This window comes from Apiospora marii (assembly GCF_038362585.1).
Source record: "Apiospora marii strain CBS 49790 chromosome Unknown utg000006l_segment0_segment0, whole genome shotgun sequence".
Lineage (NCBI taxonomy): Eukaryota > Fungi > Ascomycota > Sordariomycetes > Amphisphaeriales > Apiosporaceae > Apiospora > Apiospora marii.
The window spans coordinates 1,962,344-1,986,137 of NW_027117378.1; the positions used below are offsets into that span (position 1 = coordinate 1,962,344).

General features: G+C 54.2%; 9 protein-coding genes across 9 annotated transcripts; 4 read left to right on the forward strand and 5 right to left on the reverse strand.

Annotated features, from left to right (window-relative positions):
• Window positions 1–743: 743 nt before the first annotated feature.
• On the reverse strand, window positions 744–2,543 carry PG985_010356 (uncharacterized protein; the record flags this gene model as incomplete). Its single annotated transcript, XM_066830124.1, has 1 exon — window positions 744–2,543. One exon carries the CDS (start codon window positions 2,541–2,543, stop codon window positions 744–746), a length of 1,800 nt encoding a protein of 599 aa, XP_066682514.1.
• Window positions 2,544–3,136: 593 nt separating this feature from the next.
• On the forward strand, window positions 3,137–5,637 carry PG985_010357 (uncharacterized protein; the record flags this gene model as incomplete). The annotated part of the gene is made up of 4 exons (XM_066830125.1): window positions 3,137–3,250; window positions 3,312–3,950; window positions 4,003–4,941; window positions 4,999–5,637. 4 exons carry the CDS (start codon window positions 3,137–3,139, stop codon window positions 5,635–5,637), a joined length of 2,331 nt encoding a protein of 776 aa, XP_066682515.1.
• A 483-nt stretch (window positions 5,638–6,120) lies between these two features.
• PG985_010358 (uncharacterized protein) lies at window positions 6,121–6,564 on the reverse strand (the record flags this gene model as incomplete). The annotated part of the gene is made up of 2 exons (XM_066830126.1): window positions 6,121–6,346; window positions 6,446–6,564. The coding sequence occupies 2 exons, from the start codon at window positions 6,562–6,564 to the stop codon at window positions 6,121–6,123; spliced, it is 345 nt and encodes a 114-aa protein (XP_066682516.1).
• Window positions 6,565–6,860: 296 nt separating this feature from the next.
• On the reverse strand, window positions 6,861–10,139 carry PG985_010359 (uncharacterized protein; the record flags this gene model as incomplete). The annotated part of the gene is made up of 3 exons (XM_066830127.1): window positions 6,861–7,120; window positions 7,185–9,809; window positions 9,863–10,139. 3 exons carry the CDS (start codon window positions 10,137–10,139, stop codon window positions 6,861–6,863), a joined length of 3,162 nt encoding a protein of 1,053 aa, XP_066682517.1.
• Window positions 10,140–10,570: 431 nt separating this feature from the next.
• Window positions 10,571–12,620, forward strand: PG985_010360 (uncharacterized protein; the record flags this gene model as incomplete). The annotated part of the gene is made up of 3 exons (XM_066830128.1): window positions 10,571–11,005; window positions 11,129–11,775; window positions 11,828–12,620. 3 exons carry the CDS (start codon window positions 10,571–10,573, stop codon window positions 12,618–12,620), a joined length of 1,875 nt encoding a protein of 624 aa, XP_066682518.1.
• Window positions 12,621–13,444: 824 nt separating this feature from the next.
• PG985_010361 (OTU-like cysteine protease) lies at window positions 13,445–14,522 on the forward strand (the record flags this gene model as incomplete). The annotated part of the gene is made up of 2 exons (XM_066830129.1): window positions 13,445–13,799; window positions 13,885–14,522. 2 exons carry the CDS (start codon window positions 13,445–13,447, stop codon window positions 14,520–14,522), a joined length of 993 nt encoding a protein of 330 aa, XP_066682519.1.
• Window positions 14,523–14,911: 389 nt separating this feature from the next.
• Window positions 14,912–17,029, reverse strand: PG985_010362 (formamidase; the record flags this gene model as incomplete). Its single annotated transcript, XM_066830130.1, has 9 exons — window positions 14,912–15,261; window positions 15,338–15,580; window positions 15,655–15,743; window positions 15,797–16,099; window positions 16,178–16,245; window positions 16,330–16,492; window positions 16,720–16,777; window positions 16,873–16,891; window positions 16,955–17,029. The coding sequence occupies 9 exons, from the start codon at window positions 17,027–17,029 to the stop codon at window positions 14,912–14,914; spliced, it is 1,368 nt and encodes a 455-aa protein (XP_066682520.1).
• Window positions 17,030–17,722: 693 nt separating this feature from the next.
• On the reverse strand, window positions 17,723–19,099 carry PG985_010363 (uncharacterized protein; the record flags this gene model as incomplete). The annotated part of the gene is made up of 3 exons (XM_066830131.1): window positions 17,723–18,700; window positions 18,791–18,897; window positions 18,961–19,099. 3 exons carry the CDS (start codon window positions 19,097–19,099, stop codon window positions 17,723–17,725), a joined length of 1,224 nt encoding a protein of 407 aa, XP_066682521.1.
• Window positions 19,100–21,043: 1,944 nt separating this feature from the next.
• On the forward strand, window positions 21,044–23,698 carry PG985_010364 (uncharacterized protein; the record flags this gene model as incomplete). Its single annotated transcript, XM_066830132.1, has 2 exons — window positions 21,044–21,350; window positions 21,420–23,698. 2 exons carry the CDS (start codon window positions 21,044–21,046, stop codon window positions 23,696–23,698), a joined length of 2,586 nt encoding a protein of 861 aa, XP_066682522.1.
• Between the last annotated feature and the right edge of the window lie 96 nt (window positions 23,699–23,794).

Here is a 23,794-nt window from a genome sequence, read left to right on the forward strand (position 1 = left end):
TTGGCAGGTCGCGTGAGTGTGGTGTCATCCATCTTACAGTATGCATAGAGAGGACTTGGCCGTTGGCCAGGGACCGCGGCAAATGCCGCCGGGTTCGCACTGAATCAATCCAATCACTCGATCGCATCGGGATTCTCTCATCGATCGACGATAGCCCTCCTGAGGAGCGGGAACCTGGCATAAACAAGACGCGACACGAGATTGGTTTTGTTACATGCATTGAATAAATATTTGAGAGGATGACTCGCGTAATGGTCTTCGAAATGACATGATTTGTGAATAATGCTGACCGCGGGATGTCGGTGTGAGTCTGAGTGTAACGGATAGTTCCTGCATTGCTGTCCTTAGATCCTAGTGTACTTTTGGTAGTGCGCAACTCGCTTGCTCTTTTTCATTTATGCTCCCTAATGATGGAACTGGGTCGAAGCAACAGGAGCGTTCTTCATTTAGAGAAAGCCGGACAAATAAGCAATAGAGAAATAGTTTCTTGAGTTGCGAAAAGAGTGGTATATCAATTACATACAGTACATACAGTATAAGTTCAGCCAGAATGCCATGCTCCCTAACGGGTGTATATATCAACAAAACGCCGTACTGCGAATCCCTCCTTTTTGGTGCATGAGCCAGCCCATTTCCTGACCCCCTTTTACAACGTTTTACACATGCATTGCAACGCATTCCCACCCACTACACTCTTGTTTAGTTACGTGGTAAAGGGATAAACGATCACCCGTCATGTCCCATCATGTCCCGGAGTAAACAGCAGTGACGAAGCGTCCGCACTCCACCCTCTGCTCCAAGCTGACCTTGCGGCCCTTGCCGTCGGGCCCCAACCTCGCCGTAGTCCGCGGCGCGATTTGGAGTCTGTGCTCCTCGCCCTTGCGGCCTTTCAGCTCGTCGCCCAGGCCGCCGTCCAGGGGGCCAATGTACATGGGGGTGTTGACGTTGTTGCGCTTGCCGGTGCCCAGCTGGTAGTGCTCGTTACCGCCCCAGAACAGCACGTCAGCGCCCCAGTTGATGTCGTTCTCGGAGGACGTCTTGCTGGCGCCGACCGAGGTCTCGTTGGCCATGACCGCGGCGGCGTGCGTCGAGCCGACCGACATGCGGGCGAGTCGAATTGGCACAATCGACTTGGTGTGCTCGTCCCACTCGTACAGGCCCGACAGGGACTTGATCTTAGTAGGGCCCAGGGTGACGTGAGTCCATCGGCCGTTGCCCAGACTGCCGTAGATCCCAGCTCCAGTGGCCCAGGTATCAGCTGTGACACGGCCGAGGTCGCGAGCAGGTGCTAACGCAGCGGCCTGGTCTGACTGGCCCGACTGGCTAGCAACTTTCGTGGCCTCGACGTTAAAGAAAGAGTTTAGGCCACCGGCAGCAATGGATTTAACGCGGGGAACTTGCGAGGTGCCGGCGTAGAGCTTGCTGAAAGGTAAGGGGATAGGCCCATCGACATAGGGGATCTCGCGCTCGGCTTCGAAACCCAGCTGCCCTGACGTGTTGTCGCCAAAAACAAAGACACGACCGGCTTTCTCCAGGGCCAACGAATGATAGTCACCTGCGGCGACTTGGGTGATGTTGAACCCCTTCAAAGTCGAGATTTCGTGCGGGGCGTCATAAGGGCCCTTGGGCCGAGTTGTCCAGGTCAGTCCAGGAATGCCGAGTTGACCTTTGGAGGGGTAATCCGAAGTACTCGAGGCTGCGGAAAAGATTCGACCCTTGTTAGTGAGAAACAGGGCGTGCTCGAGACCGGATGCGATATCCGTCACACTTTCACCCCAGCCTAAAGACGGCATTTCGATCTTACGGTAGGAAGCACTAGATGGGGAAGACCAGAAGCTGGTCCAGGACGAAGACTCAGATTTGGCGGACGAGGCTTGATCGAATCCAGATACAGGGATCGAATAGATCGTACCGTTCTTGGCAAGGGCTATAATGCGATCACGGGAGATGGCCAGCTTGGCCAGGTCCTTGCCCTTCAGCGTGGGCTTAGGCAGAGGGTCTTCCTTCGAAAACGCTGTTCCCCACTGGACCAGGTCGCCCTTCTCTGTGATGGCCGCACCGAATTCACGATCCAGCTTGATATCCCGCAAAAGTTGTCCGTCGAAGTACTTGATCCGCCTGGGGGTCTTTATAGAGCTCTCTGCCAAGTCTGGGGCGGCGACGCGTCCCTCGTTGGAGCCCCAGGCATACACACCGGGGTCCTCCCAGCTCTTCTTGACCTGGAGATGCTGACTGCTGATCAGATCGCGGTTTTCCTCTTTCGACTCGGGGTGAGGTCGGGCCTTCTCGTATTCGATCCGGGCCTGGGCAGGCTTCGCGACCTCCTTCTGGGTGGCGGGCCAGAATGCGACGAAAGCTCCGGCGCCCAGCAAAGCGGCGGCCATGCCGCCGAAGAACTTGCCGGCACTACCGCCGCCTTGTTTTTTGCCTCCGCCTTGGGTGCTCGCATATCGGATCGATTGTAGCCTCGCTGTGGTGGTTGCTGGCCTGAGAGTGCGGCAGGCGAGGGGTGTTCCCCGCATGGCAACCTTAAACGCACTCATGGTGGTTGTTGGAAGACTGATGTTCAGATAGATACAAACAGCAATTGGGTAAGTGCAGGGCTGGAAGTTTGGTTCAGCTGCTCCTCATTCTGTTGGTCAGGTCATACACACACACAGCTAAGTGGTGTCGATAATGTAGCAGTGCTGCGTCAGTCTGAATTCGAGGGCTGCAGTTGTAGTTTGGAATGGTGAGGTCATGTATTCTTGGGATCATGCGCAAAAGCTTTCTGTCGCAAGCTCTCAGAGCTCCAATTGCAGCAGCTTCAACCCCACTTGATCTTTTGCTTGCTGCAGGGTCTGCCCCAGACCAGCTTGGTAATTCAATTGACGGCCTTCTGAACGGGCCAGCGGGCAACGGGCTAGCTCCCAGTGGAGCCCCAGCGCTAACTGACCTGTAAGTCAACCACCAAATAGCGGCTGCGGCCAAAGTCAATCTCCGGGTGGGGAGCCCGTTTAGAGGGAGGTAAGGCGGCCAATAACCGCCAGCACCAGTGGCTCAAGTCCAAGGTGGCATCATCCTAGGACGCGGCATCTCTCTCTTTTGACAGCACCCTTCTCTCGCCCAAAGCACTCGAACAACCCAATTCCGGACCATGTACGAGGACTCATGGTACAGCTTTGTACCAGAAGTTTCTCAGAAAAAGGCGCCTTCTACAAGTCAAGGTTCGAGCCACAAGCGGAGAGAATCGCTCCTGCAGCAGCCAAATGTACGTTCTGCCCCTCCGGCTCAAACCCACTGTCGTCTGCCCTTATTAACTCTATCTTCAGGGCGCCAACTCCAATGAACCGATCGAGCCCTTAGGGGACCTGATCGAAGAAATTGCACCGTCCAACGATCCTCCCGAGCCTACCTTGACCAGGAGAGCCAAGTCCTACTCCGACTTCTACCACGTGGTTCGCGCCCAGCTGTCCAAAGATGCCGCCAAAAAGCGACACCGGAAGAGGAAAGACAGGAGCCTGGAGGCACTGATGGTCGAGAAGCCCGAGGACGACCTACCGAGCCGAGCCGCACTACCGGACGTCTCGAGCACCGATCAGTTGTTGGCAGCCAGCCAGCAAGAGTTCACCGTCTACCGTGACCAGCTCGCCATGACCGAGCGGCACCTCGACACCCTCATCGACGACACCAACAGCGCGCTCAAGCTCTTAGAGACTCTGGCATCTTCGTTCCACGCCGTAGAGGCCCAGACCTCCTCTTTCCAGGCCCAATGCGACGATCTGCTGTCAGACGAGCGCCGGCTCCAGAAGCTGGCCGACGAGGTTGGAACCGACCTTCACTACTATGCGTACCTCGACGGTGTTACGCGGCGGCTGAATGCGCCAGGCGCAAGTCGTCTCGTAGACCACCAGAACTTTGCCGAGATCCTCACCAATACAGATGCTTGCATCACCTTCATGGCACAACACGTAGGTCTAGGCAAATCCCCCTTGACTGGCCATTTTGCTCACACGTCTACAGCCCACATATCGCGATGCCGAGTCGTACCTAGCGCGTTACCAGTCTTCACTCACGAAAGCTCTTCATCTACTCGAGTCCGGTTTCACGAACTACTTGGAGAGGATCTCTTCCGAAATTTCGAAGCAGATAGCGTCTACGCAATCAGAAGCAGCACGCCATGCCTTGGCTTACGGTCGTTTCGAGGAATTGGTCTTGGAAGCTGATGGGTTAATATCCAATGTCCAGAAGGTGATCTGCAGTTGTTATGATCAATTCGGATATCCAATTGCTGGGCAGAACTTCGACTACTACTCCAACACGGCCATCAACATCTTTGCCTCTTACTCGGACGTCAGAGACCGTGATCTGAAGCCCATCACTCAGCACGACTTGGAGGCATTCAGGAAGGAGGTCAAGGAAACCAATGTCGAGACGGCGTCGCGCAACTTCATCAAGCAATGCTACGAGCGGTCGTTCGACGAGACGGCTTTGTTCACCAAGGTTTTCTCTGTCGAGCCCCAGTTCAGCACCGACACCAAATCCGCATATGCGGCTCTGAAGGTACACCAGAAGGCCCTCGTCAACGCGGCGAATGTTGCTCCCATCGCCACTACCATTCAGTCGGCGCTGCATTCTGCCGAGCTGCCGACAATCTGCAACCTCCTGGGGTGGATCACGAACGAGTACCTGCTCCTGGAATACGATGAAGAGGAGTCGCGCTATGTGATTCACTGCCAGGAACTCACGGCGCGACTGTTGATGGAGCATCTATGGCCCTTCACCGATACAGCGTTCGAAAACGAAATCACAAAGTCCATTTCGAAGCACGTCATAGCCCCCGAGAGTCTCAAAATCACCCCCGTGGTCAACGGAGTTGTCACATCGAACGCGCACCCGATCGCGAAACGGGCGCTGGAGCTACTCAGCATGTATGACCAGGCTATGCCCAAGGAACGAAGCGTGAGTGTTTTAAAATCCTCCCATCCCCCCAATCACAGAAACTGACAACCCGCACAGCAAAAATCAAGCCCCGTGATCTTCCGTATAGTCCATGAGACTATTCTGGCATTACAACGGGCGGAGACCCGCCTGAAGGCGAACAAAACGCCCAACCCTGACCCCGATCCAGACCTGTTCATGATCAAGAACTTGCTCATACTGAAGAACGAGCTGGTCTCCCTGGAGATCGGCGACATCCGGTCCCAGGCAGACGCCATGCAGCACTTCGGCCAGATCTGGGACACGCTCAGCCCTCAGAACTGGATGGGGCTCTTCCGCGGCATTCTCGGCGGCTCGCTGTCTCTGGGCGGCTGGCTTACGTCTGCCGCCGCCGCGGCAACGAAACCGGCGGCGACAGCCGCGAACGGCAACCAGAACCAGAACCAGGTCCAGGATGCGAGCGAGAAGCTCGACGAGCTCCTGCGCCAGAGCATCTACGCCTTCACGCAGCGCTGGGGCGGCTTCATCCACGCGGCGCAGAGCGGGAAGCGGAGCGCGCGGGGCTTGGGCGAGGTGGAGAAGGAGCTGGACGAGAAGCTCCTGGCGGCGTTTGGGGGCCAGCCCGAGGTCGTGGCGAAGCTCAAGGAGGCGATTGATATCAATGCGGAGGCGCAGAAGGAGGTGGGTGGGGGTGGGGCGAAGGGGGGGACGCGGTAGGTGGGAGATAGAAAGGAAAGTACACTAAGCGAGAGAAATAGAGACGGGGAAGGCGATTCGAAATATCCAGACCTTGAAAGGGGGGCTTAGTGCAAGATTGTTACGTGGCCTATATGATACTTGTGATTTGAGATGAGTTCGTCTTGTCTTAGACACGCAAGTCGTAAGCTGGATTGTCCTGTCACCAAAGAGACGATAGCAATGCCATATTTCTCCAATCACTCTATCCAGGCTCAAGATGCAAAGGCCACGATAGATGTAGCATTCCTGTCGGATACAGAACAACTTCTCCTTGTATTTCCCACCCCCAGTTCTTTTGATCTCTCCCAAAAATACGCCCCTTTCTAGCAGCCCCTTTTTAGCCAAAACCCTCGCGCCAGTTCAGCAGCCAGAAAGGCATCGCCGCGGAGAGTTGCTTTATCTGCTGCCGACGGTCCCCCTCCTCCCGCCTGGGTATACCGCACCAACGGCAGGCAAGTCCTTCTAAATCTCATCTTGTCTCCCCAGGCGGTACACGTAGTGAAGCCGACAGCTGATGGCGCTCCGACCTGGCAACCGCTCGGGGAGGTCCGCCCACTTCATGCCGCTTTCCCGCAGCTCGACAAGGAGGGACTCTTCTTCGGCTGTCCAATTGATCCGTCGCGGCTCCGGGCTGGGTTCTCGGGGATCATCGGCTGCCGTGGAGACGTCGTCGTTGGTTTCTGACGGACTTGTGGCGGCAGTGACTGAAGGTTAGTGCGAGTCATTTTAGAGGACTGGGTTTGGGGCCTCGTGGGCGTCTTGGTCTGGGGAGAACGGTTGCGGTGACGATTCAACCTGGGTCTTTCCGGGTTCATCTGGATGGGTGGTGTTCTCCGTGTCCGTGTTCGGCATCTTGTCATCGAACTCTCGTTCGGAAGACGACCGGCTGTTGATTGGCAATCCCATTGTTGATGGCTACTGAGGGCCTGATGTTGTTGATTCCAGCACTTTCCTTGATGGTAGCAGGTTACTTATTGCTTTCATCCAGCGGTCAAGAATTAGTATATTCAGCTCCAGCCTTGCATGAGAGGCAGCCGTCTCTGCCAATGAGAGGGTACCTCGCAGAGAGCCCCTCACTTTGGTGGCTGGAAAGAAGCTATGGCATATAATTGAAAATGAATATAAGGTAGTTAAGTGGTCGGTTTTGCTCCTGTCTCTTCCCTATCATGACCCCCTTACTGTCTAAGAGACGGGCTACGTAGCTAAACCTCCGCTGACTCGACTTCTAGAGGACTCGGTATATCGTGGCCTTTCTGGTAGTGCTGTTGCTCCAATTGCTGAATTGCAATTTCCAGTTGCTTTATGTCTCTCTCCGCTTCCTCGCTCGTCGTGTGCTGGTTACCCTCCTTCTGCCATCGATATATGTCGCGCCGGAGCCTTACGCATATCTGCTGGTTCTTCTCGATGGCTTTGCAGATCTTGCACTGCGGTTGGTAGCTCAACTTTTCTCTCATACGTTTTTCTAAGATAGCAGATCAGTTGCGCCCTTGAATAGCTGATTCGGGTTCTTGGGTTACTCTGTTTACCTCGAAGCCGCGCCGTTGCTTCGGCATACTGCTGGATTTCTTCCTTGCTCAGAACCCTCAAAACGATGACGTAGTCATCGCGCTCTTCGAACCGTTCCTTCCCTATAGTCAAGGCCTCAGGATTGACGATTTTTCGGTTGATCTTTGTCCAACGGGCTCCGGGCGGGATGGTCGTTGTCTCAGGTCTTTTGAGGTTTGAAACCTCCTTTTCCATGCGCCTAGGGTGATCAGAGAAGTTCAAAGCCGTCTTCTTCAGGAATGGTTTAAGACGTGGCCTAGCTGCTTGCGCCTGCCACAGGCTACTTTCTCCCTCGGTCGGGCTTTGCGTCTCTTCGAATAAGAAGTCGTCGAGATTTATTGGCTCGGGTTGGTGAAGGAGATGCTCCGACGTTTTCCTTAATTGAGCAATACCACTGGGAGCACTGTTGCTCGTATTCCCCCCATCGTTGTCCGTCAATGGTTGAAGAGTTGATGCACCGTTTGAGGTTGGTCCGTCAGATCTTCCGGTATCCTTATCTGTGTCGCAGAGAGCACTCCGACTTCTTGGACTGTGATCGTCTATATACTCAACAGTACTGCTAAAGATCACATTCTGACCTCTAGAACCGGACTCTTTGCTATCACTTCTGCTGTTGTATTGGCCATGAGATCGCTGATCCCGAACAAGCGGGGAAGGTTTCGTAGCGGGCAATGGATTGTGTATATCTGCTGCAGCCGCTCGATCGAACATATCAATGGCGGAGGACGGAGGTGGGGGCCCGCGACCACCTTCCACACGTCCTTCATCACTGGTAACTGTAGATGGCGACCGATAGTAGCCCCTGTCAATGGTCTCTTGACGCCCTGCTCGGCTTCGTGGACCATCGTGGTTAGCATCGTATCTTGCCCAGTCACTTGGCTTTGTGTACTCGAAGCTTTTTTCCACCGTACTGGTGCTAATTCGGGGGTAATCACCCATATTTGGCGATGGGAACACAGATGCAGACTGGCCATCAAAGTCTTGTGCCAAAGGTCGTCGTTTGCCTTTCTCCGGAAACGGTATTGGCTGCGATGGTTCAGTCCGCATTCCTCCGGTTGGTGATGTTTCATCGATTTGATGGTCTTCCAATTCACGGCGGAAAAGTTCCAAGAGCGTCGGGTCATAGATTCCGCCATAAGATAAGGCTGCATCCAATACACTGCCCCAGGTCTCGCCCCTGAGATGGATATCCGCACCATCATCAATCAACCGTTTGACTTCTTCAAAATCGCCACGTGCCGCAGCGACGTGTAGAGGAGGGTCAGGAATCCATTCTTCGTCTGGTTCTCGTTCGTCTCCGAAGGGCAGATACTCGAGTTCGTTGATAGTTGAACGACTCAGATTGGCGCCCTCGCTCGTGTTGTTGTCGTTGTCTCCATCTCTGTATCTTGGGAGTGCAAACAAGGCTAGCTGCTCCAGGTGTTGCGATACATGTCGGCGGTATTGTTTTGGGTCAACAGTAGCAATGATATCTCCAGGACTGGTTGAATCCGATATCGGAAGACTCGACTGCATGGAATCTGCCCACTCGTTACAGAAAGGACAGTCTCTCGCCGGTATGGCATCTACCGCACGCAACCCTGCGCTGGCAAAGGCAGTCAATTGGTCATCTCCAACGATTAGTTCCCCATGTTTCCGAGTCAAATGATCCTCATACCCCTTTTTGCTCGCGAATGGGCTTTGTTGGCACAGTATACACGCCCATTGCTGGCGATGGCACTTCAGCTCATGATCAAGCCAGGACTGACTGTCACCGAAGAACATGGAGTCGCAGGTCCCTTGACCAGTACAAACATAGGTCTTCAAGTCTTGAAAGGCGTGTCTCCTCCATGACGTCTCTCTTGATATTGTTTGGATATCGAAGCAAATCGGACACTCAAACACTTCTTTGCCCTGACTAACTTCCTCCAGGGTAGGAAGATGGAGTGCGGAGTCAGCTTTGTCCATCTGAAATGACGAGCCCGCAGAAACGTATGATTTCGTTTCCTCGTTTCCAGCCTCCATCATTTCCACACCTCGTAGTTTTGCGATGTCTAGTGTCGATGCCTTCGTTGAAGCATGCGTGTAAGCTCCATAGGATGAAGTATAGCTCGTGCGCATTCCAGATGCAGTTGATGGGGTACCTGAGCGAGTCCTTGCACCCGAATGAACGCCATCATGTTCCATCTGGTACTGTGGTATCTGATGATCTTCGTTGCCGGAAATCCGCAAGCTATGGTCGCGACTGTAACGAAGGAATTGTCGCCGCCTGGTGATAGCGCGTCCAAGGCGCTCGCAGAGCCATCGAGTATCTGGCCCAGCAAGCTTTGGATACCTCTCAGCAACGTAAGCTATATCGAAATCGTCCATGAATGGATTGTGGCCTTGCATAGCTTTGGCGAACCGATCACGGGGTGTGGCTTTCCGAATCAAGACAGTGATCTTCAATAAACTTCCTACGCTTTTGGAGACGAGCTCAAGAATATCTTGGTCTTCATACTTCTCGTATTCGATGCCGCCCGCGTCGTTGCAACCCGATGACTGCCCCCATTTCAGGTCTTCGTTGGCAAGTTTCGGGGCAGATGAAATACACCGGTTTTCTTGGTTTCCAGAGACTATCTCGAACACTGGCAATCGTCAGCACATCAGAATTACGGACCAGACAACGTAAAATCCTTACAGTCGTCAAGAGCTTCTCGGATATCATTGAGCAAGCGTAACACTTGTTCGAGAACTCGCCGCGCCCCCTTCAGTCTCGATTCAAGAGACGAAGCTGAGTTCGGTACCTGACGAGCTCCAATGTTTCCAGCCCAAAGCTTGAACTTATCCCAGACATCAGTCACATCTCCCGATGTAACTTTCGTGGTATTATCGTTTGAATCGATGCAGCGAATAATATCCCTACAACGGCTCTCCACAGCTTCAGTCTGGGATGCCACACATTGTGGGCTCTCCATGTCGGCAGTCTGCTATTTCAAAAATGTGAAACCACCATGGACTTGCTTGCTTTGATAAGCCGTGAACGGATCGTACATTCTCTGCTCGCTCCACGCGCAAATGGCGCGAGTTGATTCTTATCCGGATCGCAGGTATTCTTTTTTTCCAGCGGACAACATTTCCATCGTGATGGCAAAAGATGGCCACCTGCCTTTGTCAGGACTTGGGTTCAGCCCCAGCCTGCATGATGAGCGGCTACATCTGCCAATGAAAGAGTTGTCACGGGGTACCCCTCCATTTGGGGGCCGAAATGAGGCTGAGCATTTAGAGAAGCTGACATTTCGATATCAGACGTATCTTTTCTTATTTAAATTTTTTAACCAATATCAACTATCAAGTCCAAGTTTTGACACTAGATGGGGCTTGTGAGCTGACCAGATCGGCGAGCAGCATGTCGGGTATCGAATTGGCTGGTTTGGTACTTGGGGCATTCCCAGTAGCCCTCTGGGGGCTGGAGCAATATCGCGATGTTGCTAAGCAGATGGGATTCTGGTTTCAAATCCGGTCGGTGTATCAACAGAGCATAGATGAGCTCGTATATCATCGACTCAGCTTCGAGGCGAATTTGAAGCTGCTGCTGCTGCCGCTCGTGGACGACGATGCTCAATTAGAATGCATGATGGCTGAGCCTGGAGGCCCGGCTTGGAAAGACGCAGCAATACAAAGAGCTTTGGAGAAAAGACTCCAAACTTCATATGCTTCTTATCTCGCTATATTGGCGGATATGCAAAGGGTCATGGAAGAGTTGAACAAGGAATTGGCCGTCGAGAACGATCATGTGCAATCTCGAGTGGGAGGCAACCACGACTATGAGCACAACAAGATGGTGGGTTGCATTTATTTCACTGCCAAAACTCATTGCCCCTTTCTCATATGATACTGTCCGCGTTCACGCATAGCATAAAGCGGACATTCTCAACGCCATGCACGAGCTGACCACCGTATTTAGGAGAGTGCTCAGCATTCGAAAGTAGGCAGTGGACGCACAGCCACGTTCCGCCAAACGTTTTCCCATGGTAACCGCGATTTCCAGTTGTTCCGGGTGAAGTTTAGTTTGGGGGAAGAAAAAAGAAAGGAGCTGTTCGGAAAGCTTGAGACCTACAACGACCGGCTCGAAAAGCTGACTACCACCAGCGACGCTATCTCGCAGCTCCAAGCAAACCGACAGGCAGCCAAATCTACTGCTTCTGTAGTGAACACTGCGCTACTAAAGTTCTGGAACCACGCCGATAAACTGTATAGGATTATGGTGGATGCCTGGAACTGCAGCCATGATCAACACTGTGCCCAACTGATCTTGCAGCACCGAACCACGGCTGATAAAGAGTTCCGCTTGGCTATCCCTTCCATGGACCCTGGAGCACCCGGGCCAGGTTCTTGGGCTTCCAGCGTAATCAAGATCAAGATGCTGGATCGCCCAGAGCCGCAGTCGTTGCTTCGCCAAACTTCAGGACAGGTCGTCTCTCATACGAATGGCTCCGCTCAGCTGTTTAGTCCTCAGCATAAGACCAAGGCCCCAGTGAAGGGGGCAATGGCCTCGGCCATCAAGACGAAGAAGGCGCATGCCTCGATCAACACCACGACAATTCAGCATGGGTAAGTGACAGGAACACATCGCGCGCCAATTCCCTCTCTGACTGTTTCGTAGACCATCCGGTAATACGATGGCTGTCACGTTACGCCAGAAAGATACAGTGACACCTGTGGATGTTTCAAGAACATCAGAGGCCGAGGAACACATAGAAAGCCTATGCTCGACCTTCGCCAAAGTTGGAAATCCCTCCCACTGCCTTGGGTACATGCAGGATGACGATATACGCTACTACCTCTATCCTGATGACTCCAATGGCCCAAGGAAATCCGAAGTGCAGCTCTCCCAGATTCTCTGTGGGGAGGTCCAGCCGCCCTTGACGCGAAGGCAACGATACCGTCTAGCGCTCACCCTCGCATCCTCGTTTGTGCAGCTGAAGGACTCGCTTTGGATGCAGGCCGCGTGGGGTAAGGAGTGCGTCTACTTTGCACGTGGCGAGTCGGACGACGTGCTACTTTTAGACACGCCGTACATAACCCACAACTTCGACTCTTCTGTGCCCAAGAGCCCAGAGGTAGGCCAGAAACCCGGACAGGATATAGTCTCCGGAATGACATATCTTGGGATTATACTGTTGGAGCTCTGCTTCGGCAGTGCGATAGAGCACCACCCAAGCCGGAGCAGGTTTCCTCCAGCAGGCGACGAACAAACCAAGTCGGCTTTTGACCTGATCGCGGCGATGCAGTGGATGACAGAGGTCAATGAAGAGGCAGGCGAGAATTATACAGAGGCTGTGGAGTGGTGTTTACTTGGGTGTCGCACATCGCCCAGTGACGGGAGCTGGAGGCGGACCATGGTAGAGAAGGTGGTTGTTCCCCTGGAAAATGCCATTAATACTTGGAGAAAGTGATATATAAGACACATCATTGCATGTATGTAAAATGCTCCCAGAGACCTTTATGGACCGAAAACGTGTTAGTGGTCTCGTTAGGAAGCCTGCATGTCTCTTTGAACTTTGAACCTCTTCAAGTAGAGCCCATCTGAGCGATATAAGGACTAGTCGGATTGCCCCTGAATGCTCACGCATAGCGATTGATGACGGAGCCAGGTTAGTAGAAAACCTTCAAAGACTAAGATCTTTGAAGAGCAAGCATGTTCTTGTGAGTCTTTCCATTTCAGAATTACATTGAATCATTACTGCGTCTTTGACCAACCAATATAGTTCTTGACTTCATGGACCTAGGTATGCACACTAATACGACGTACATACCGGTATCAGTTCACGTCTTGAGTGCTGCTAGAAAGGCACGACATCCCGCAGTGGAGCTGTCGCCGAGCTTATCTGCCCCTCCATCGTGCATCCATGTTCCATACTTCACTTCTTGCCTACGGAGTACCCGCTCCCTATTTCTACCCCTCGGTTCCCGCTATTCGGAGCGTATTAGGGTGCACCTAATGCCGTCATTTAGGCTTTGGGCATACTATGGCAATGGCTCCAGCCCCGAAACATGATACCCGTAATGCCATCTTTCCTTTCCGGATTCTAACCTATTGCCTTTAAGTCACGATGCGCTGCTCCGAATACGCTTATTAATATGTCTGATTGAATTCCAACAAACTCGCTGTTACCACCCCTCGGCTGTTACCGCCCCTCGTCCCTTTCCTCTAAGCTCGCATTCCCACATCGTTGCTCGCACCCCCCCAGCACCTTCGTAACCTTCACCGACCGCCAACATGCCAACAATCACAGTCCGCATCCAGATGCCCACTGGCCCCGGCCAGATCGCTCTTGATGAGGATGCCACCGTCGGACAGCTCGCCGAAGCGATCAAGGAAAAGGCCGAAGGCCAGGAAATCGCTAGCATCAAGTACGGCTGGCCCAGCGCCGCGCTCAAATTCAGAAAAGATGACGACGACAGCGTCATGGAGAAGACTGTCAAATCCCTGAATCTGCATAGAGAGCGGCTTACCGTTGTCCTGGCCGAAAAATACGAGCCTGCCCCCGAGCCTGCTTCCGCGCCGCCGCAGGTGGACGGCCCCAACGAGCACGATCCTCCTACTGTGCGCTTGCCCACCGGTAACGACTTGGGTAAGTTGTCGCGCGATATTCCTTTCGTTCTAGATCACGTGCTGCCATCATCAGTCTGCTGACCACGTAAACTCGTTTCAAATAGTCTTGCGCGTGATGGCCGACGACAACAGCTGCATGTACACCGCGATGATGCCGATTATCCGCAACTCCGCCCTAGAACGAGGCATAGACGTTTCGACCGCCGGGGCGCTGCGCCAAGTCATCGGACAGCAGATCCTCAGCCAACCCGACACCTACAACTCAGCCGTACTGGAAAAGTCGCCGGGCGCGTACGTGAACAACCTGCTGAACCCGCAGTCGTGGGGCGGCTCGATCGAGCTCAACGTGCTGAGCGAGCTGTTCGACATCGAGATCTGCGTCGTGAGCGTCAGCAACGGCAGCGTCATCTACACGGGCCAGGGCCAGCACGAGCGCCGGTGCGTGATCCTCTGGTCGGGCATCCACTACGACCGCGTCGTCGAGACGCTGTTCGGGGGCGCCGCCGACACGGGCGACACCGAGTTCGACGTCTGCACCTGGGACTGCGCCACGAGCGACCACATCCTCAAGGGCGCGCTCGAGATGGCGGCCATCCTCAAGGAGAGCAACTACGCCCACGACTCCAACGCGGCCGTCTACTCTTGCCAGCAGTGCGGTTGGGTGGGCCAGGGAGAGAAGGAGTTGATCAAGCACTGCCAGGCGACAAGTCACAGCGAGATCCAGACCATCGAGGACAAATAGACGATTGAAATTAGATCAGGCCGCGATCCACAAGCTTGGTTGGGTCGTTGCGAACCCCCGGCTGGAAGAAGGATTAGGCAGCAGCTTGGGTGTGATCCAGCCTCCGTCGTATCCTTAGCGAGTGCCTGATATCTAAGGACATTTGGGAGAGTTGATCAGCGCACGGTGGCTTCGAATGGTTTGGTGCATTTACGCGTCGTTTGAGATACCCTTTTCACTCATAGTCACCTAATTAGAGAGACGTGCATTTCCCAATACATTGATATAGAGAAACCACCAATCAATTTGATTCCCGCTGGTACATAGTAATTGCTAGCTCTGTGACTGGAACCCTTCCACAAGTTTAGCAACACAACATGATGCTGTGCAAGGGACCATGCTAGCTGGTTTCACGACGTCGCCACCGCGTCCTTGACGCGGTCCACCACGCTCGCCTTGTACGTCATCCCGCCGCCGAAGCTGTGCTCGCTGTTCTGGCCGCCCGCCGTGACCTGGCCCTCGGTGACGCCCGTCTCGAAGGCGCAGGTGCCCATGTCGAGCTTGGCCGGGGCGCTGCCCGACGCCGCGACGGCGGCGGGGCTGATGTCGAAGTCGAAGATGTCCATCGGCAGGCCCAGCGTCGTGCACGCGTTGGGGATGTCGACGATGCCCGCCACGTGGCCCTGAATCGGGGCGCAGGACAGGAGGAGGTAGATCTGGTAGTCGCTGTAGCCGAAGCGGCGGAGGTATTCGATGCAGCCTTTGGTGCTGTTAGTGCGTAATCATGCATGTATGATACTATAGAGGGAAGGGAAGGGGAAGAAGTCGGAACTTACGTAAAGTGGTCTGGCGGTACGCGACGGTGACGTCCATGTAGTGCTGCTTGCCGTGCTGGTCGACGGAGAAGCCCTCGAAGTAGAGGGTCCGGCCCGGCGAGAACTGCGGCTCCACGGGGCCCGGGATGTAGATGGGCGACTTGAGGCCCAGGTTGGCGACGCCGTTCTTGATCACTTTGAAGTTGATGGTGATGATGCCGGCCATTTCGATGGCGCCGCAGAAGGAGATTTCGCCATCGCCCTCTTGAGGATGAAGACAGCTAGTTAGTTTGGGTCTGGTTTAAGGGTGAGTGGAAGCGGTAAGAGGGCCTTCTTACGAGAGAAATGCAGATCGCCCACGCTGAATTTAGCTCCTGCCACGTGGACGGGGAGGTAGACTTTGCTGCCGCGGCTGAGGTTCTTGATACTGTCATGAAGCCAGTAAGCAGTATACTGTCCAACCCACAACGCCAAACTTACTCGCAGTTGCCCCCGTGCTCCGGCCGACCCGGAATAGTCCGCGCTCCCTCCTTGCCGACCTTCTCCTGGATCTCGGCCGACGCGGCGCCAGCGTGCGCGTGGAGGGGCTCGGGCGGCTTGGCCACGTCGCGCTCGAGCTTGTTGGCGGCGATGAGCTCGCCCTCGCGCGTGTTCCAGTTGTCAAGCACCTCGGCCGAGGGCGCGCAGCCCAGGATGCCCGGGTGGATCAGGCCTGCGAACTTGACGCGCGGGATGTGCCGGGAGGTGGCGTAGATGCCTTCGAAGTCCCAGATGGCTTTGGCGCTGTTTATGGGATGTTAGGGACAGTGGGAAAGGGGAAACGGAGAATCATATAGGGAGAAGGGGGGGGGGGGGACTTACGGTGAGGGATAGATCTCGTCGAGGAAACCGCCTCCGTTGTTCTTGGCGAACACGCCTGTGAATCCCCACTATGTCATGATCCCAGGTCAGTTGTGCTAGGAAACTAGGTTGCCGTGGCCATGTAGGGAGTAGCTAGAAGAGTAAATACTTACCGGCTGGTCCTCAAAGGGCTGAACATCCATGATCTCGACCAAGAGTAGATCGCCCGGCGCGGCACCCTCGACATCGAAGGGGCCGGTCAGGTAGTGGATCTTGGTAAGGTCGACGTCGCGTACATCATCCGCACTGTCGTTGTTGCCAATCTGCCCTCCGGTCCTGTGACAGGGGGCGCATATGAGTAAGCAGGTGGCCAGGTTCCAATGGCAGGTGGTAGTTAGGACATGGTTCAAGATGATGGGAATAACAGCATATCCCTTGCTGTAACCTTGTAACCCATCGTTCTCGTGATATGAAATAGTTATATTTGTAGTTTTAATTTGAATAGGCTGGAGAAATGGCACCATGACAAGAAGTAAGAACAAGGGGAGTCGGTAAATACTGACCAATCCACACATTCAATCTTGACAGTCTCGCCATCCTTGATGGTTTCAACGGATGGAACTGTCAGAAGACGCATCGCATCAGCTTCCGCGAACGTTGTACCGAATCTCTCTTTGGTATCGGGGTTTTCCCCTTTTCCCAATTTCAAAACTCACTGTCGGGGTGCCATCTGTTCTATAACATGATATCAGTCGACTGAACATTACGATTGGGCAATAGCAACCAGCAACGACTTACATGCAGGACCTTCTGCTCGGATGCGGGGACATCAAAGCTGACTTTGGCGGCCGTGCGAATGCCCGTCTTGCCCATGTTCGCGGTATCTCGAATCCGAGGATGACGTCTGCTTCGTATGTGGTTCTCGTGAGGTTTTCCCTTTTCATGCAAGTTGCAGTGGCAGCTAAAGTCACCTCGTGCACGAAAACGAATATTGAATGGTAAGCACTGTTCATCCTATTAAAGCCTTCACCATGGGCTGGTTGACGTCTATATAAAGTGGCAGATACCTTGAGAGTTACCCCGCATTCTCCCTCCCCCACGCAGATACGCTACGGCGTGTTGAAGTAATAAGGAGACGTCATGAACGATTAGAAAGGGAATCCGATTTCTATACATATAGAACCATGTTCATGCCCGTCCAGTACGTTGCAGTTTATGCACGCTGGCTTATCTCTCCTAACTCCGGGTCGGCGGAAAGCGGGGCACAACCGGGACTCTCCATGCTGGAATGGAGTCCTTGCGAGCATCAACTGATAAGAGCTCCGAGCTTCCTCCCCCAAAGGCACGTACGTAATCGTAAACCAGATACTGTAGATACCGTGGAAATATTCTTGTCATGAGATTGAGATCTGCGGGGTACGGAAATAAAACCGCACTTTCCCCAACGCGCCCCATACAGCTTGATTTTGGGATCATCACTATATTATGGTATGAATGTACGTGTCGATAGTGAGGCTGCATCTATATTTCCGGCTTCTTACTGCGTCGAAACCAAGCAATGGCCATCTAGAGCTCCTTTCGGCCTCTGGACGTCGTCGCTTCGTCATAGGAAGGCGGGTCTGCTGGTATGCTCGTCGCGGATCCCGGAGTCGACGTCGACTTGGAACCTTGGCTGCTCGAATGCAACTTATCCAAATCGAAAAGGGATAGGCTCAAGAATTCGTGCTTGTTCGTCCACTCTTGCTGGGAGACGGCATACTCGTGGGCTTGCGCTGGAGCTGGCGGCGGGTCTGTGATCTTAGTGATCAGATAGGCCGTCGAGGCTTCGGCAATTCCATATATCAGAACCCCGAGCAAGGGCACGCGCAATAGTGCGTAGAACCCAATTCCGAAGCCAAACAGGAGACCCTCCCGGCTGTGGAACCAGTTCTTCTTCTGCGCCTTGTTCATATGAACTCGTGAAAAGTACGGCTCAAGAAGTTCACGCATCAGACTGCGGGAAGCGAAATAGGTCTGCAGGAAGATGATCAAGTACTTCTTGGGCAAGACCACGCCCGTGCCGAAAATGATAGCAGCAGGCCCGAGGCCGACGGCCTTGTTGAATGTGTAGAAACTGGCTGCCGGCAGCACGAACCGACCCACGTACGGGATGTAGGACAGGCCGAAGATGGCCAGGGAGATGACGGCTTTGCGGCCGAACCTGTACAGGAACATGCTGACGGCCTCGGCAGTGCTTGTGGTGTGAGTGCTTCCATCCTTCACCTTGTACTTGGACAGGTTGGGATAGTACATATCTCGGATCTCGTTCGGGTTGTCGTGCTTGTGCTTCTGGACGTACGTCATGTCCACCCACTTCAGCGAGTCCATGAACATGTTGTCAAGGGTCGGGGTCATGTAGCGCATCAGCGTCATCAGGAACAGAGGGATCTGAAGGACATGGTTGGCGAGCAGGTCGAGTGCGTTGACTATCGTGTCGTCCCATGATGTCTGGTCGAGGTCCCAGATCAAGGAGCTGCCGCGGATCAGCAGCTTGAGTGCGATTATCTGGTGAAGAGCGGAAAGTTAGACATGAAAGACATTGAGTGTGCGGCTGACTATGTCAGCCGCGATTGACGGGCTCAGGTGTCAACTTACCGGGATCTGGACAATCAGACGAATGGCAATACCCGCGACGACGGCGATAGCAGCCTGTCGGTAGTGTTGATTGGTGAATATCTCTGGGTTTTGCAAGGCTCTGTTGGCTGTAATCCGGGTTAGCAACTCTCAATGCCGCTTGTCGCGTGCTTCGCTGGAAGTTCTCGCACCTCCCACCAGGGTGAGCTGGATGCCCCGCACTATGGCATTGAGGTCGAAATGCGAAGTGTCGAAAGCCTTCTTGAGCTCATCCTTGTCCTTGATCTTCTCTTCAAGCTTCTCGAGCTTATGGGCGACCCGGTCCGCCATTGTGGACTTGTAGAACCTAGATAGTTGAGGTAATATGCCCAGCCGAAAGCGGTAGGTATGTTGTATGGTAGGTAGCAACAAATCTGCCAGCCCTTGGACGTCCAGGTTCTCGACAAAATGCCAGCTACTGCGGGCTGGCAAAACTGATGACGACACCTCCACTGCCCACTGCCAAGATGGATGTCATCCAGGCACGGACCTTTATGAAGGGAAGCACAAGGTTGGCACTGGTGCATGGCTTATCGATTATGCAGCGCCTACATGCGCTAATGGTGATCATGGCCCGCAGCTACTATAGGCAATTAGCCCGTTGGTTATTTTACTCGAAGCTCCAGATAGAAATTGCCATTTCCTTTCTCCAGCATTCAAGGGCTTCTTCTCTATGTATCCATCTGTCAACTGTGTCCCTCAATGAAAATTAGCCTGCACTGCACAGCAAATTGGTTAATCACATACAGACTTGTGTCTGATCCCGGGTCTCGGATCCAGCTGTATTCTATGTTGTAAAGTCCTGAGGAAGTTCTCAGTCACCATTGTATGTAGTGTTCTGAATCACTGCATGCAGGGGCTAGGGGCATTCTGTGTAGATGCAATAGTGCTTAAGCCTCGCAGTCCATCGAACGAGTGGAAATAAGAAGCCATTCGGTCACGAGGATGAGAGAAAGCCCTCTTCCCTTCAGCCAGACCTGGGAGGTCTTAAGTCAGGCATCAGGGATAGTATGCCGTCAACTACCAGGAATGTCGTCTCCCCCGCGATGCCCCTCCATACCCGCCTCGGTGTACGGATTACAGTACGGGCATATGTACATGTTGCTCATCTCCGCCGGACATCTGCGTCGAAGACTGCCCAATCACACAATTCTTGCAACTCTGTTCCCCAGCCTCTTGTTGGCGCCCTGAGCATCACATCGATTTACTTTGCGCCTCCAGTCAGCGTCGAGCATGTAGTCTAGTGGACATGCAAGTGCAGGTGCGCAAACGTTAGTGCACCCTAATGCCAGGTCCGCGATCCATCCATGCAGCTTAAGGAACCTAGTGCTAGCCGCCTGTAATCGTCCATTTTGCGGACCCCGACGAGGGGCTCTTCCCGGCTGGTCGGAAACGCTTGGAAGGGTCGAGTGCGAAGATGTGAAACGGTCGCAACATAAGATATCGAGACATCGAACGAGAATAGTGCATGTTGCCCGCATACTCGAATGATCGAACAGGTTCAAATAGCGAATTCATTGGGAGGTGTTCTATTTTGGCCCAGCGGGCGGCGCCTCGGTCGACGGAAAGCTTGTAGCCAACCAACGACTGCTACGCTCAATCGAGCCAACCTGCCAGTGATCTACTGTCGTAATTTAAGTAGTTGGACCAGGATAGCCTCCCCAGGCGCGTAGATGGCAGCTTAGGCTGGCAGTTCATTGCTTTTTAGCACCAGCCTCCAATTGCACTGCGACGAGACCGAGACCTGAGAACGAGAACCCTCAATCTTGGCCCCTCAACCGTTTTTCTTCTCCCAATTGATGCACCGGCGCATGCCCAAGAGAATTGCGCACTTGCATTTTTTGTATCCAACTGTTCCTACGTGCCAACAGCGAAAGCGCAGCTTCGTTGTCTCTGTCCGTCCCTACTTACACAGCCAAGCATCTTATTAGGCTCGGGGGCACCTGGGGATTCCCTTAGGTTCTACCGCAGCGTACAGGCCTCTCTGCCCGGGGCTCGCCTGGAGGCTGACACCTACCTTAGTTTCCCATTGCATCTGAAGTTTGAGACATTTGTCTTCTGCACCAACTCATCTCGCAGCTTCTAGTGTAAGGCATCTTTGTCAATATATTAGTTTGGCAGTCCCTCCGTCATGCCCTAGGAGAGACTTGATCCGGGCCTTGGTCGACACGATTTAACGCTTGCCACGCATCGCATCGCATCACATCGCATCCCATCTCCTAGCGATCCCTCGTCATGGATTCGCAATCCCACGCAGACCCGCGAATGCCCGCGCCTCGGCGTGTGGCCACTTTACCGACAGTCCTCCAAGTCCCTCGAAGATCTCCCTCGGTTTCGTCAGTATCGTCACGCACTTCGGCGTTGTCAAGTGCATCTCGAGGGGCCGATGAATTGGTCGAAACACTCTACAATCACCCATATGCCAAGATAACATCCTTCACCTCCGGTCAGCGCGTGTCCTACGGCTCATCGAATATACTTGACGAGCCAGAGCCGGGGTCTCTGCCGCCATCCTCCCGGCTGGAACGAACCATAGCGATTGGTGCGTAATCGGCCTCTTGCAATGCATGTCAATGACGATGACTAACCTGATTTTGTCCTGTCTCTGTAGGCCCCTTTCGTATATACCGCGCGACTGGATCTGTCGCTTTCCTGTCTTGCGGCGCCGCGCTCCAACCGATACTGCCCAAAAGCCAGTGCTGGTGCATCGCCGAGGATAATAGCCAGTTCGTCCTGCAGATTCGGCGCCCCCAATATTGGAGGATAGAAGTTCCGGTGGCGGATGCCGAGGAGGTCCAGCAGGCGCTGCTTCTGCGCGATGTTTTCGACAACATTCTCCTTTTCGAAAAGACTGAATGCCCGTTCCAAAGAAGCTTTACCGTCGAATTGCCGCCGAGACCCGAAACACCAGTCATCAAGAAACCTTGGACATCAGTTGGCAAGAATCTGATACCGACCGTGTTCACATCTGATCTATCCCCACCCGCACCATCTCCGAGAGTTGTCAGCGGCAGGATGCGGCTCAAGCCTGTTTCCAGGAAAAACGAGTTTTCGAGTGAAGACGATAGCCATCCTGGCGAGAGGGAAACTTCGAGTTCACCAGTAGAAGAAAAAGAAGAAATCACGGAAGTAGCGAGACCCAGCGAACCAGAAGACCATGACGCAGACAGACCGTCTGAGAAAGAGGAAGTTGTTACTGAGACAAATGCGCCCGTTGCACTGTCTGCATACGACAAAGCCAAGAAGACATTTACAGCGGGAGAACCGCAAATAATAGAAGTGAAGGTGGATTCCGGCTCCAGCGATCAGGGAAAAGAGACGGATGCGCAAGATTTGGCGCTGACTACGCTGGCTACTAAACGTGATACGGAAGTGGATATGGCTATTTCGCAAAGCGAAGTGAGGCCCAGTCAGGCGGAGGCCCCTGAACAAGTGCAGATCGCGCCTGACCCGTGCGTGGGCGACACCTGGGTCTCAGATTCGCCTGCCTCGCCTGCATCGCCTTTAAAACGACAAGACTCGAAGCCAAAAACAAGGGTCCCCCCTCAGAAGTCTAAGCCTCCTCGTCTGGTCAGTGCAAGTAAGGTCTTGGAGCCAACTCTCACCATGGAACACAGCCAGCGATCTCCCACAGAGCCTCTCGAACACAGCCTGTTGCCAAAACGGCTCAAGGAACCTGCCGAAATCCAAGAGCGCAAGAATGGTTTCAAGGCTGCCTCGGTCGTTGCCGAAGAAGTGTTCGGCGACGACGACGACGAGCCGTCGCTGTGGGAGGGTTCCGGCAAGATTGGCGCCGTTAACCTCAAGAAGAAGCGGATGAGTCGCATCTTGGCTGGTCGGTCGGCAGCCTTACAACCACAACTTACGGTCATGACTTCGCCGCCTGCCAGACCTGCGAGACCTACCCGACCTACTCGACCTGGCCGACCTGGCAGACCTGCTCCGAGGCAGCCCGTGCAGACTCGACCTGCCATCGAGATCCCAACTCCCAAGGCTACGGCTCCGTCTCAGACATCCGACGACACTTCTTCTCCCGTCGGTTCCAGCGATTCGTTCCACAGCCTACAAAGCAGTCAGTCATGGCACAGCCCGATTACTCCGTCAGCGTCTTCGCCTCCCAGGTCGCGAGCAGCCTCTCCGTCGCCGCATCGGTTCCCTTACCCGCACGAAAACATCATTGTCAAGACACCGAAAGTCCGCGTCAAGGAAAACACCGAGCATGTCACCACGCCGAGGACCAACGTCACGATGATGGCCGACTCCGCTGCGGCCACTAACCAGACTGACTCGCCGATTACGCCAATGCCCCGATCGCCTAGCGAGGACTCGAAGCCGGCCAGTCCCGCCTACATCGAATCCGTCAAAGAGGAGATACGCACGTCGGCTCTAGCCGACCGACCCGCCCTGCGCCATCGGGCGAGGTCCGCCTCGCACACCATGTCCATCAGCCAACGGCGCGGACTGTCCCCACTCCCGCCCGCCGCCAACCTGTTCACCCCACCGCGGCAGTCGCGCCCCGCCAGCCGCCTCGAGACGGTGCGGAAGCTGCCCAGCACCATACTCAACAAGACGGTCGAGATCTTCATGTCGCCCCCGGGCCACCTCGTCCACTTGATGCTCCAGGTCGCCGCTAAGATCGCGGCCGGCGAATGGCGCGGCTTGGTCTTTGGGTTCAACGAGGGCGGCGAGAAGATCCCCGTGCAGTGGGATTACTCGGACGGCGAGATCAGCAGCTGGGAGGACGACGACGATTACCACTACTGCATGGGCCGCTTCGGGTCTATGCGGAAGGATCGGGAGCGAGAGGAGCAGCAGCAGTCGCCTCCTCGAACAAACGCTGAGCCGGCTGGATCGCCGGAGGAGGATAGCCGCGGCTGGGAGGTCGACTAGAGGGCGCGGACCCAGGGTGAGTCTGGGGTTTACAGAGGGCTGACCATGCCCATTTTTATTTTGTCATTTGCATTTTACTTGCATCGAAAGGGAGTT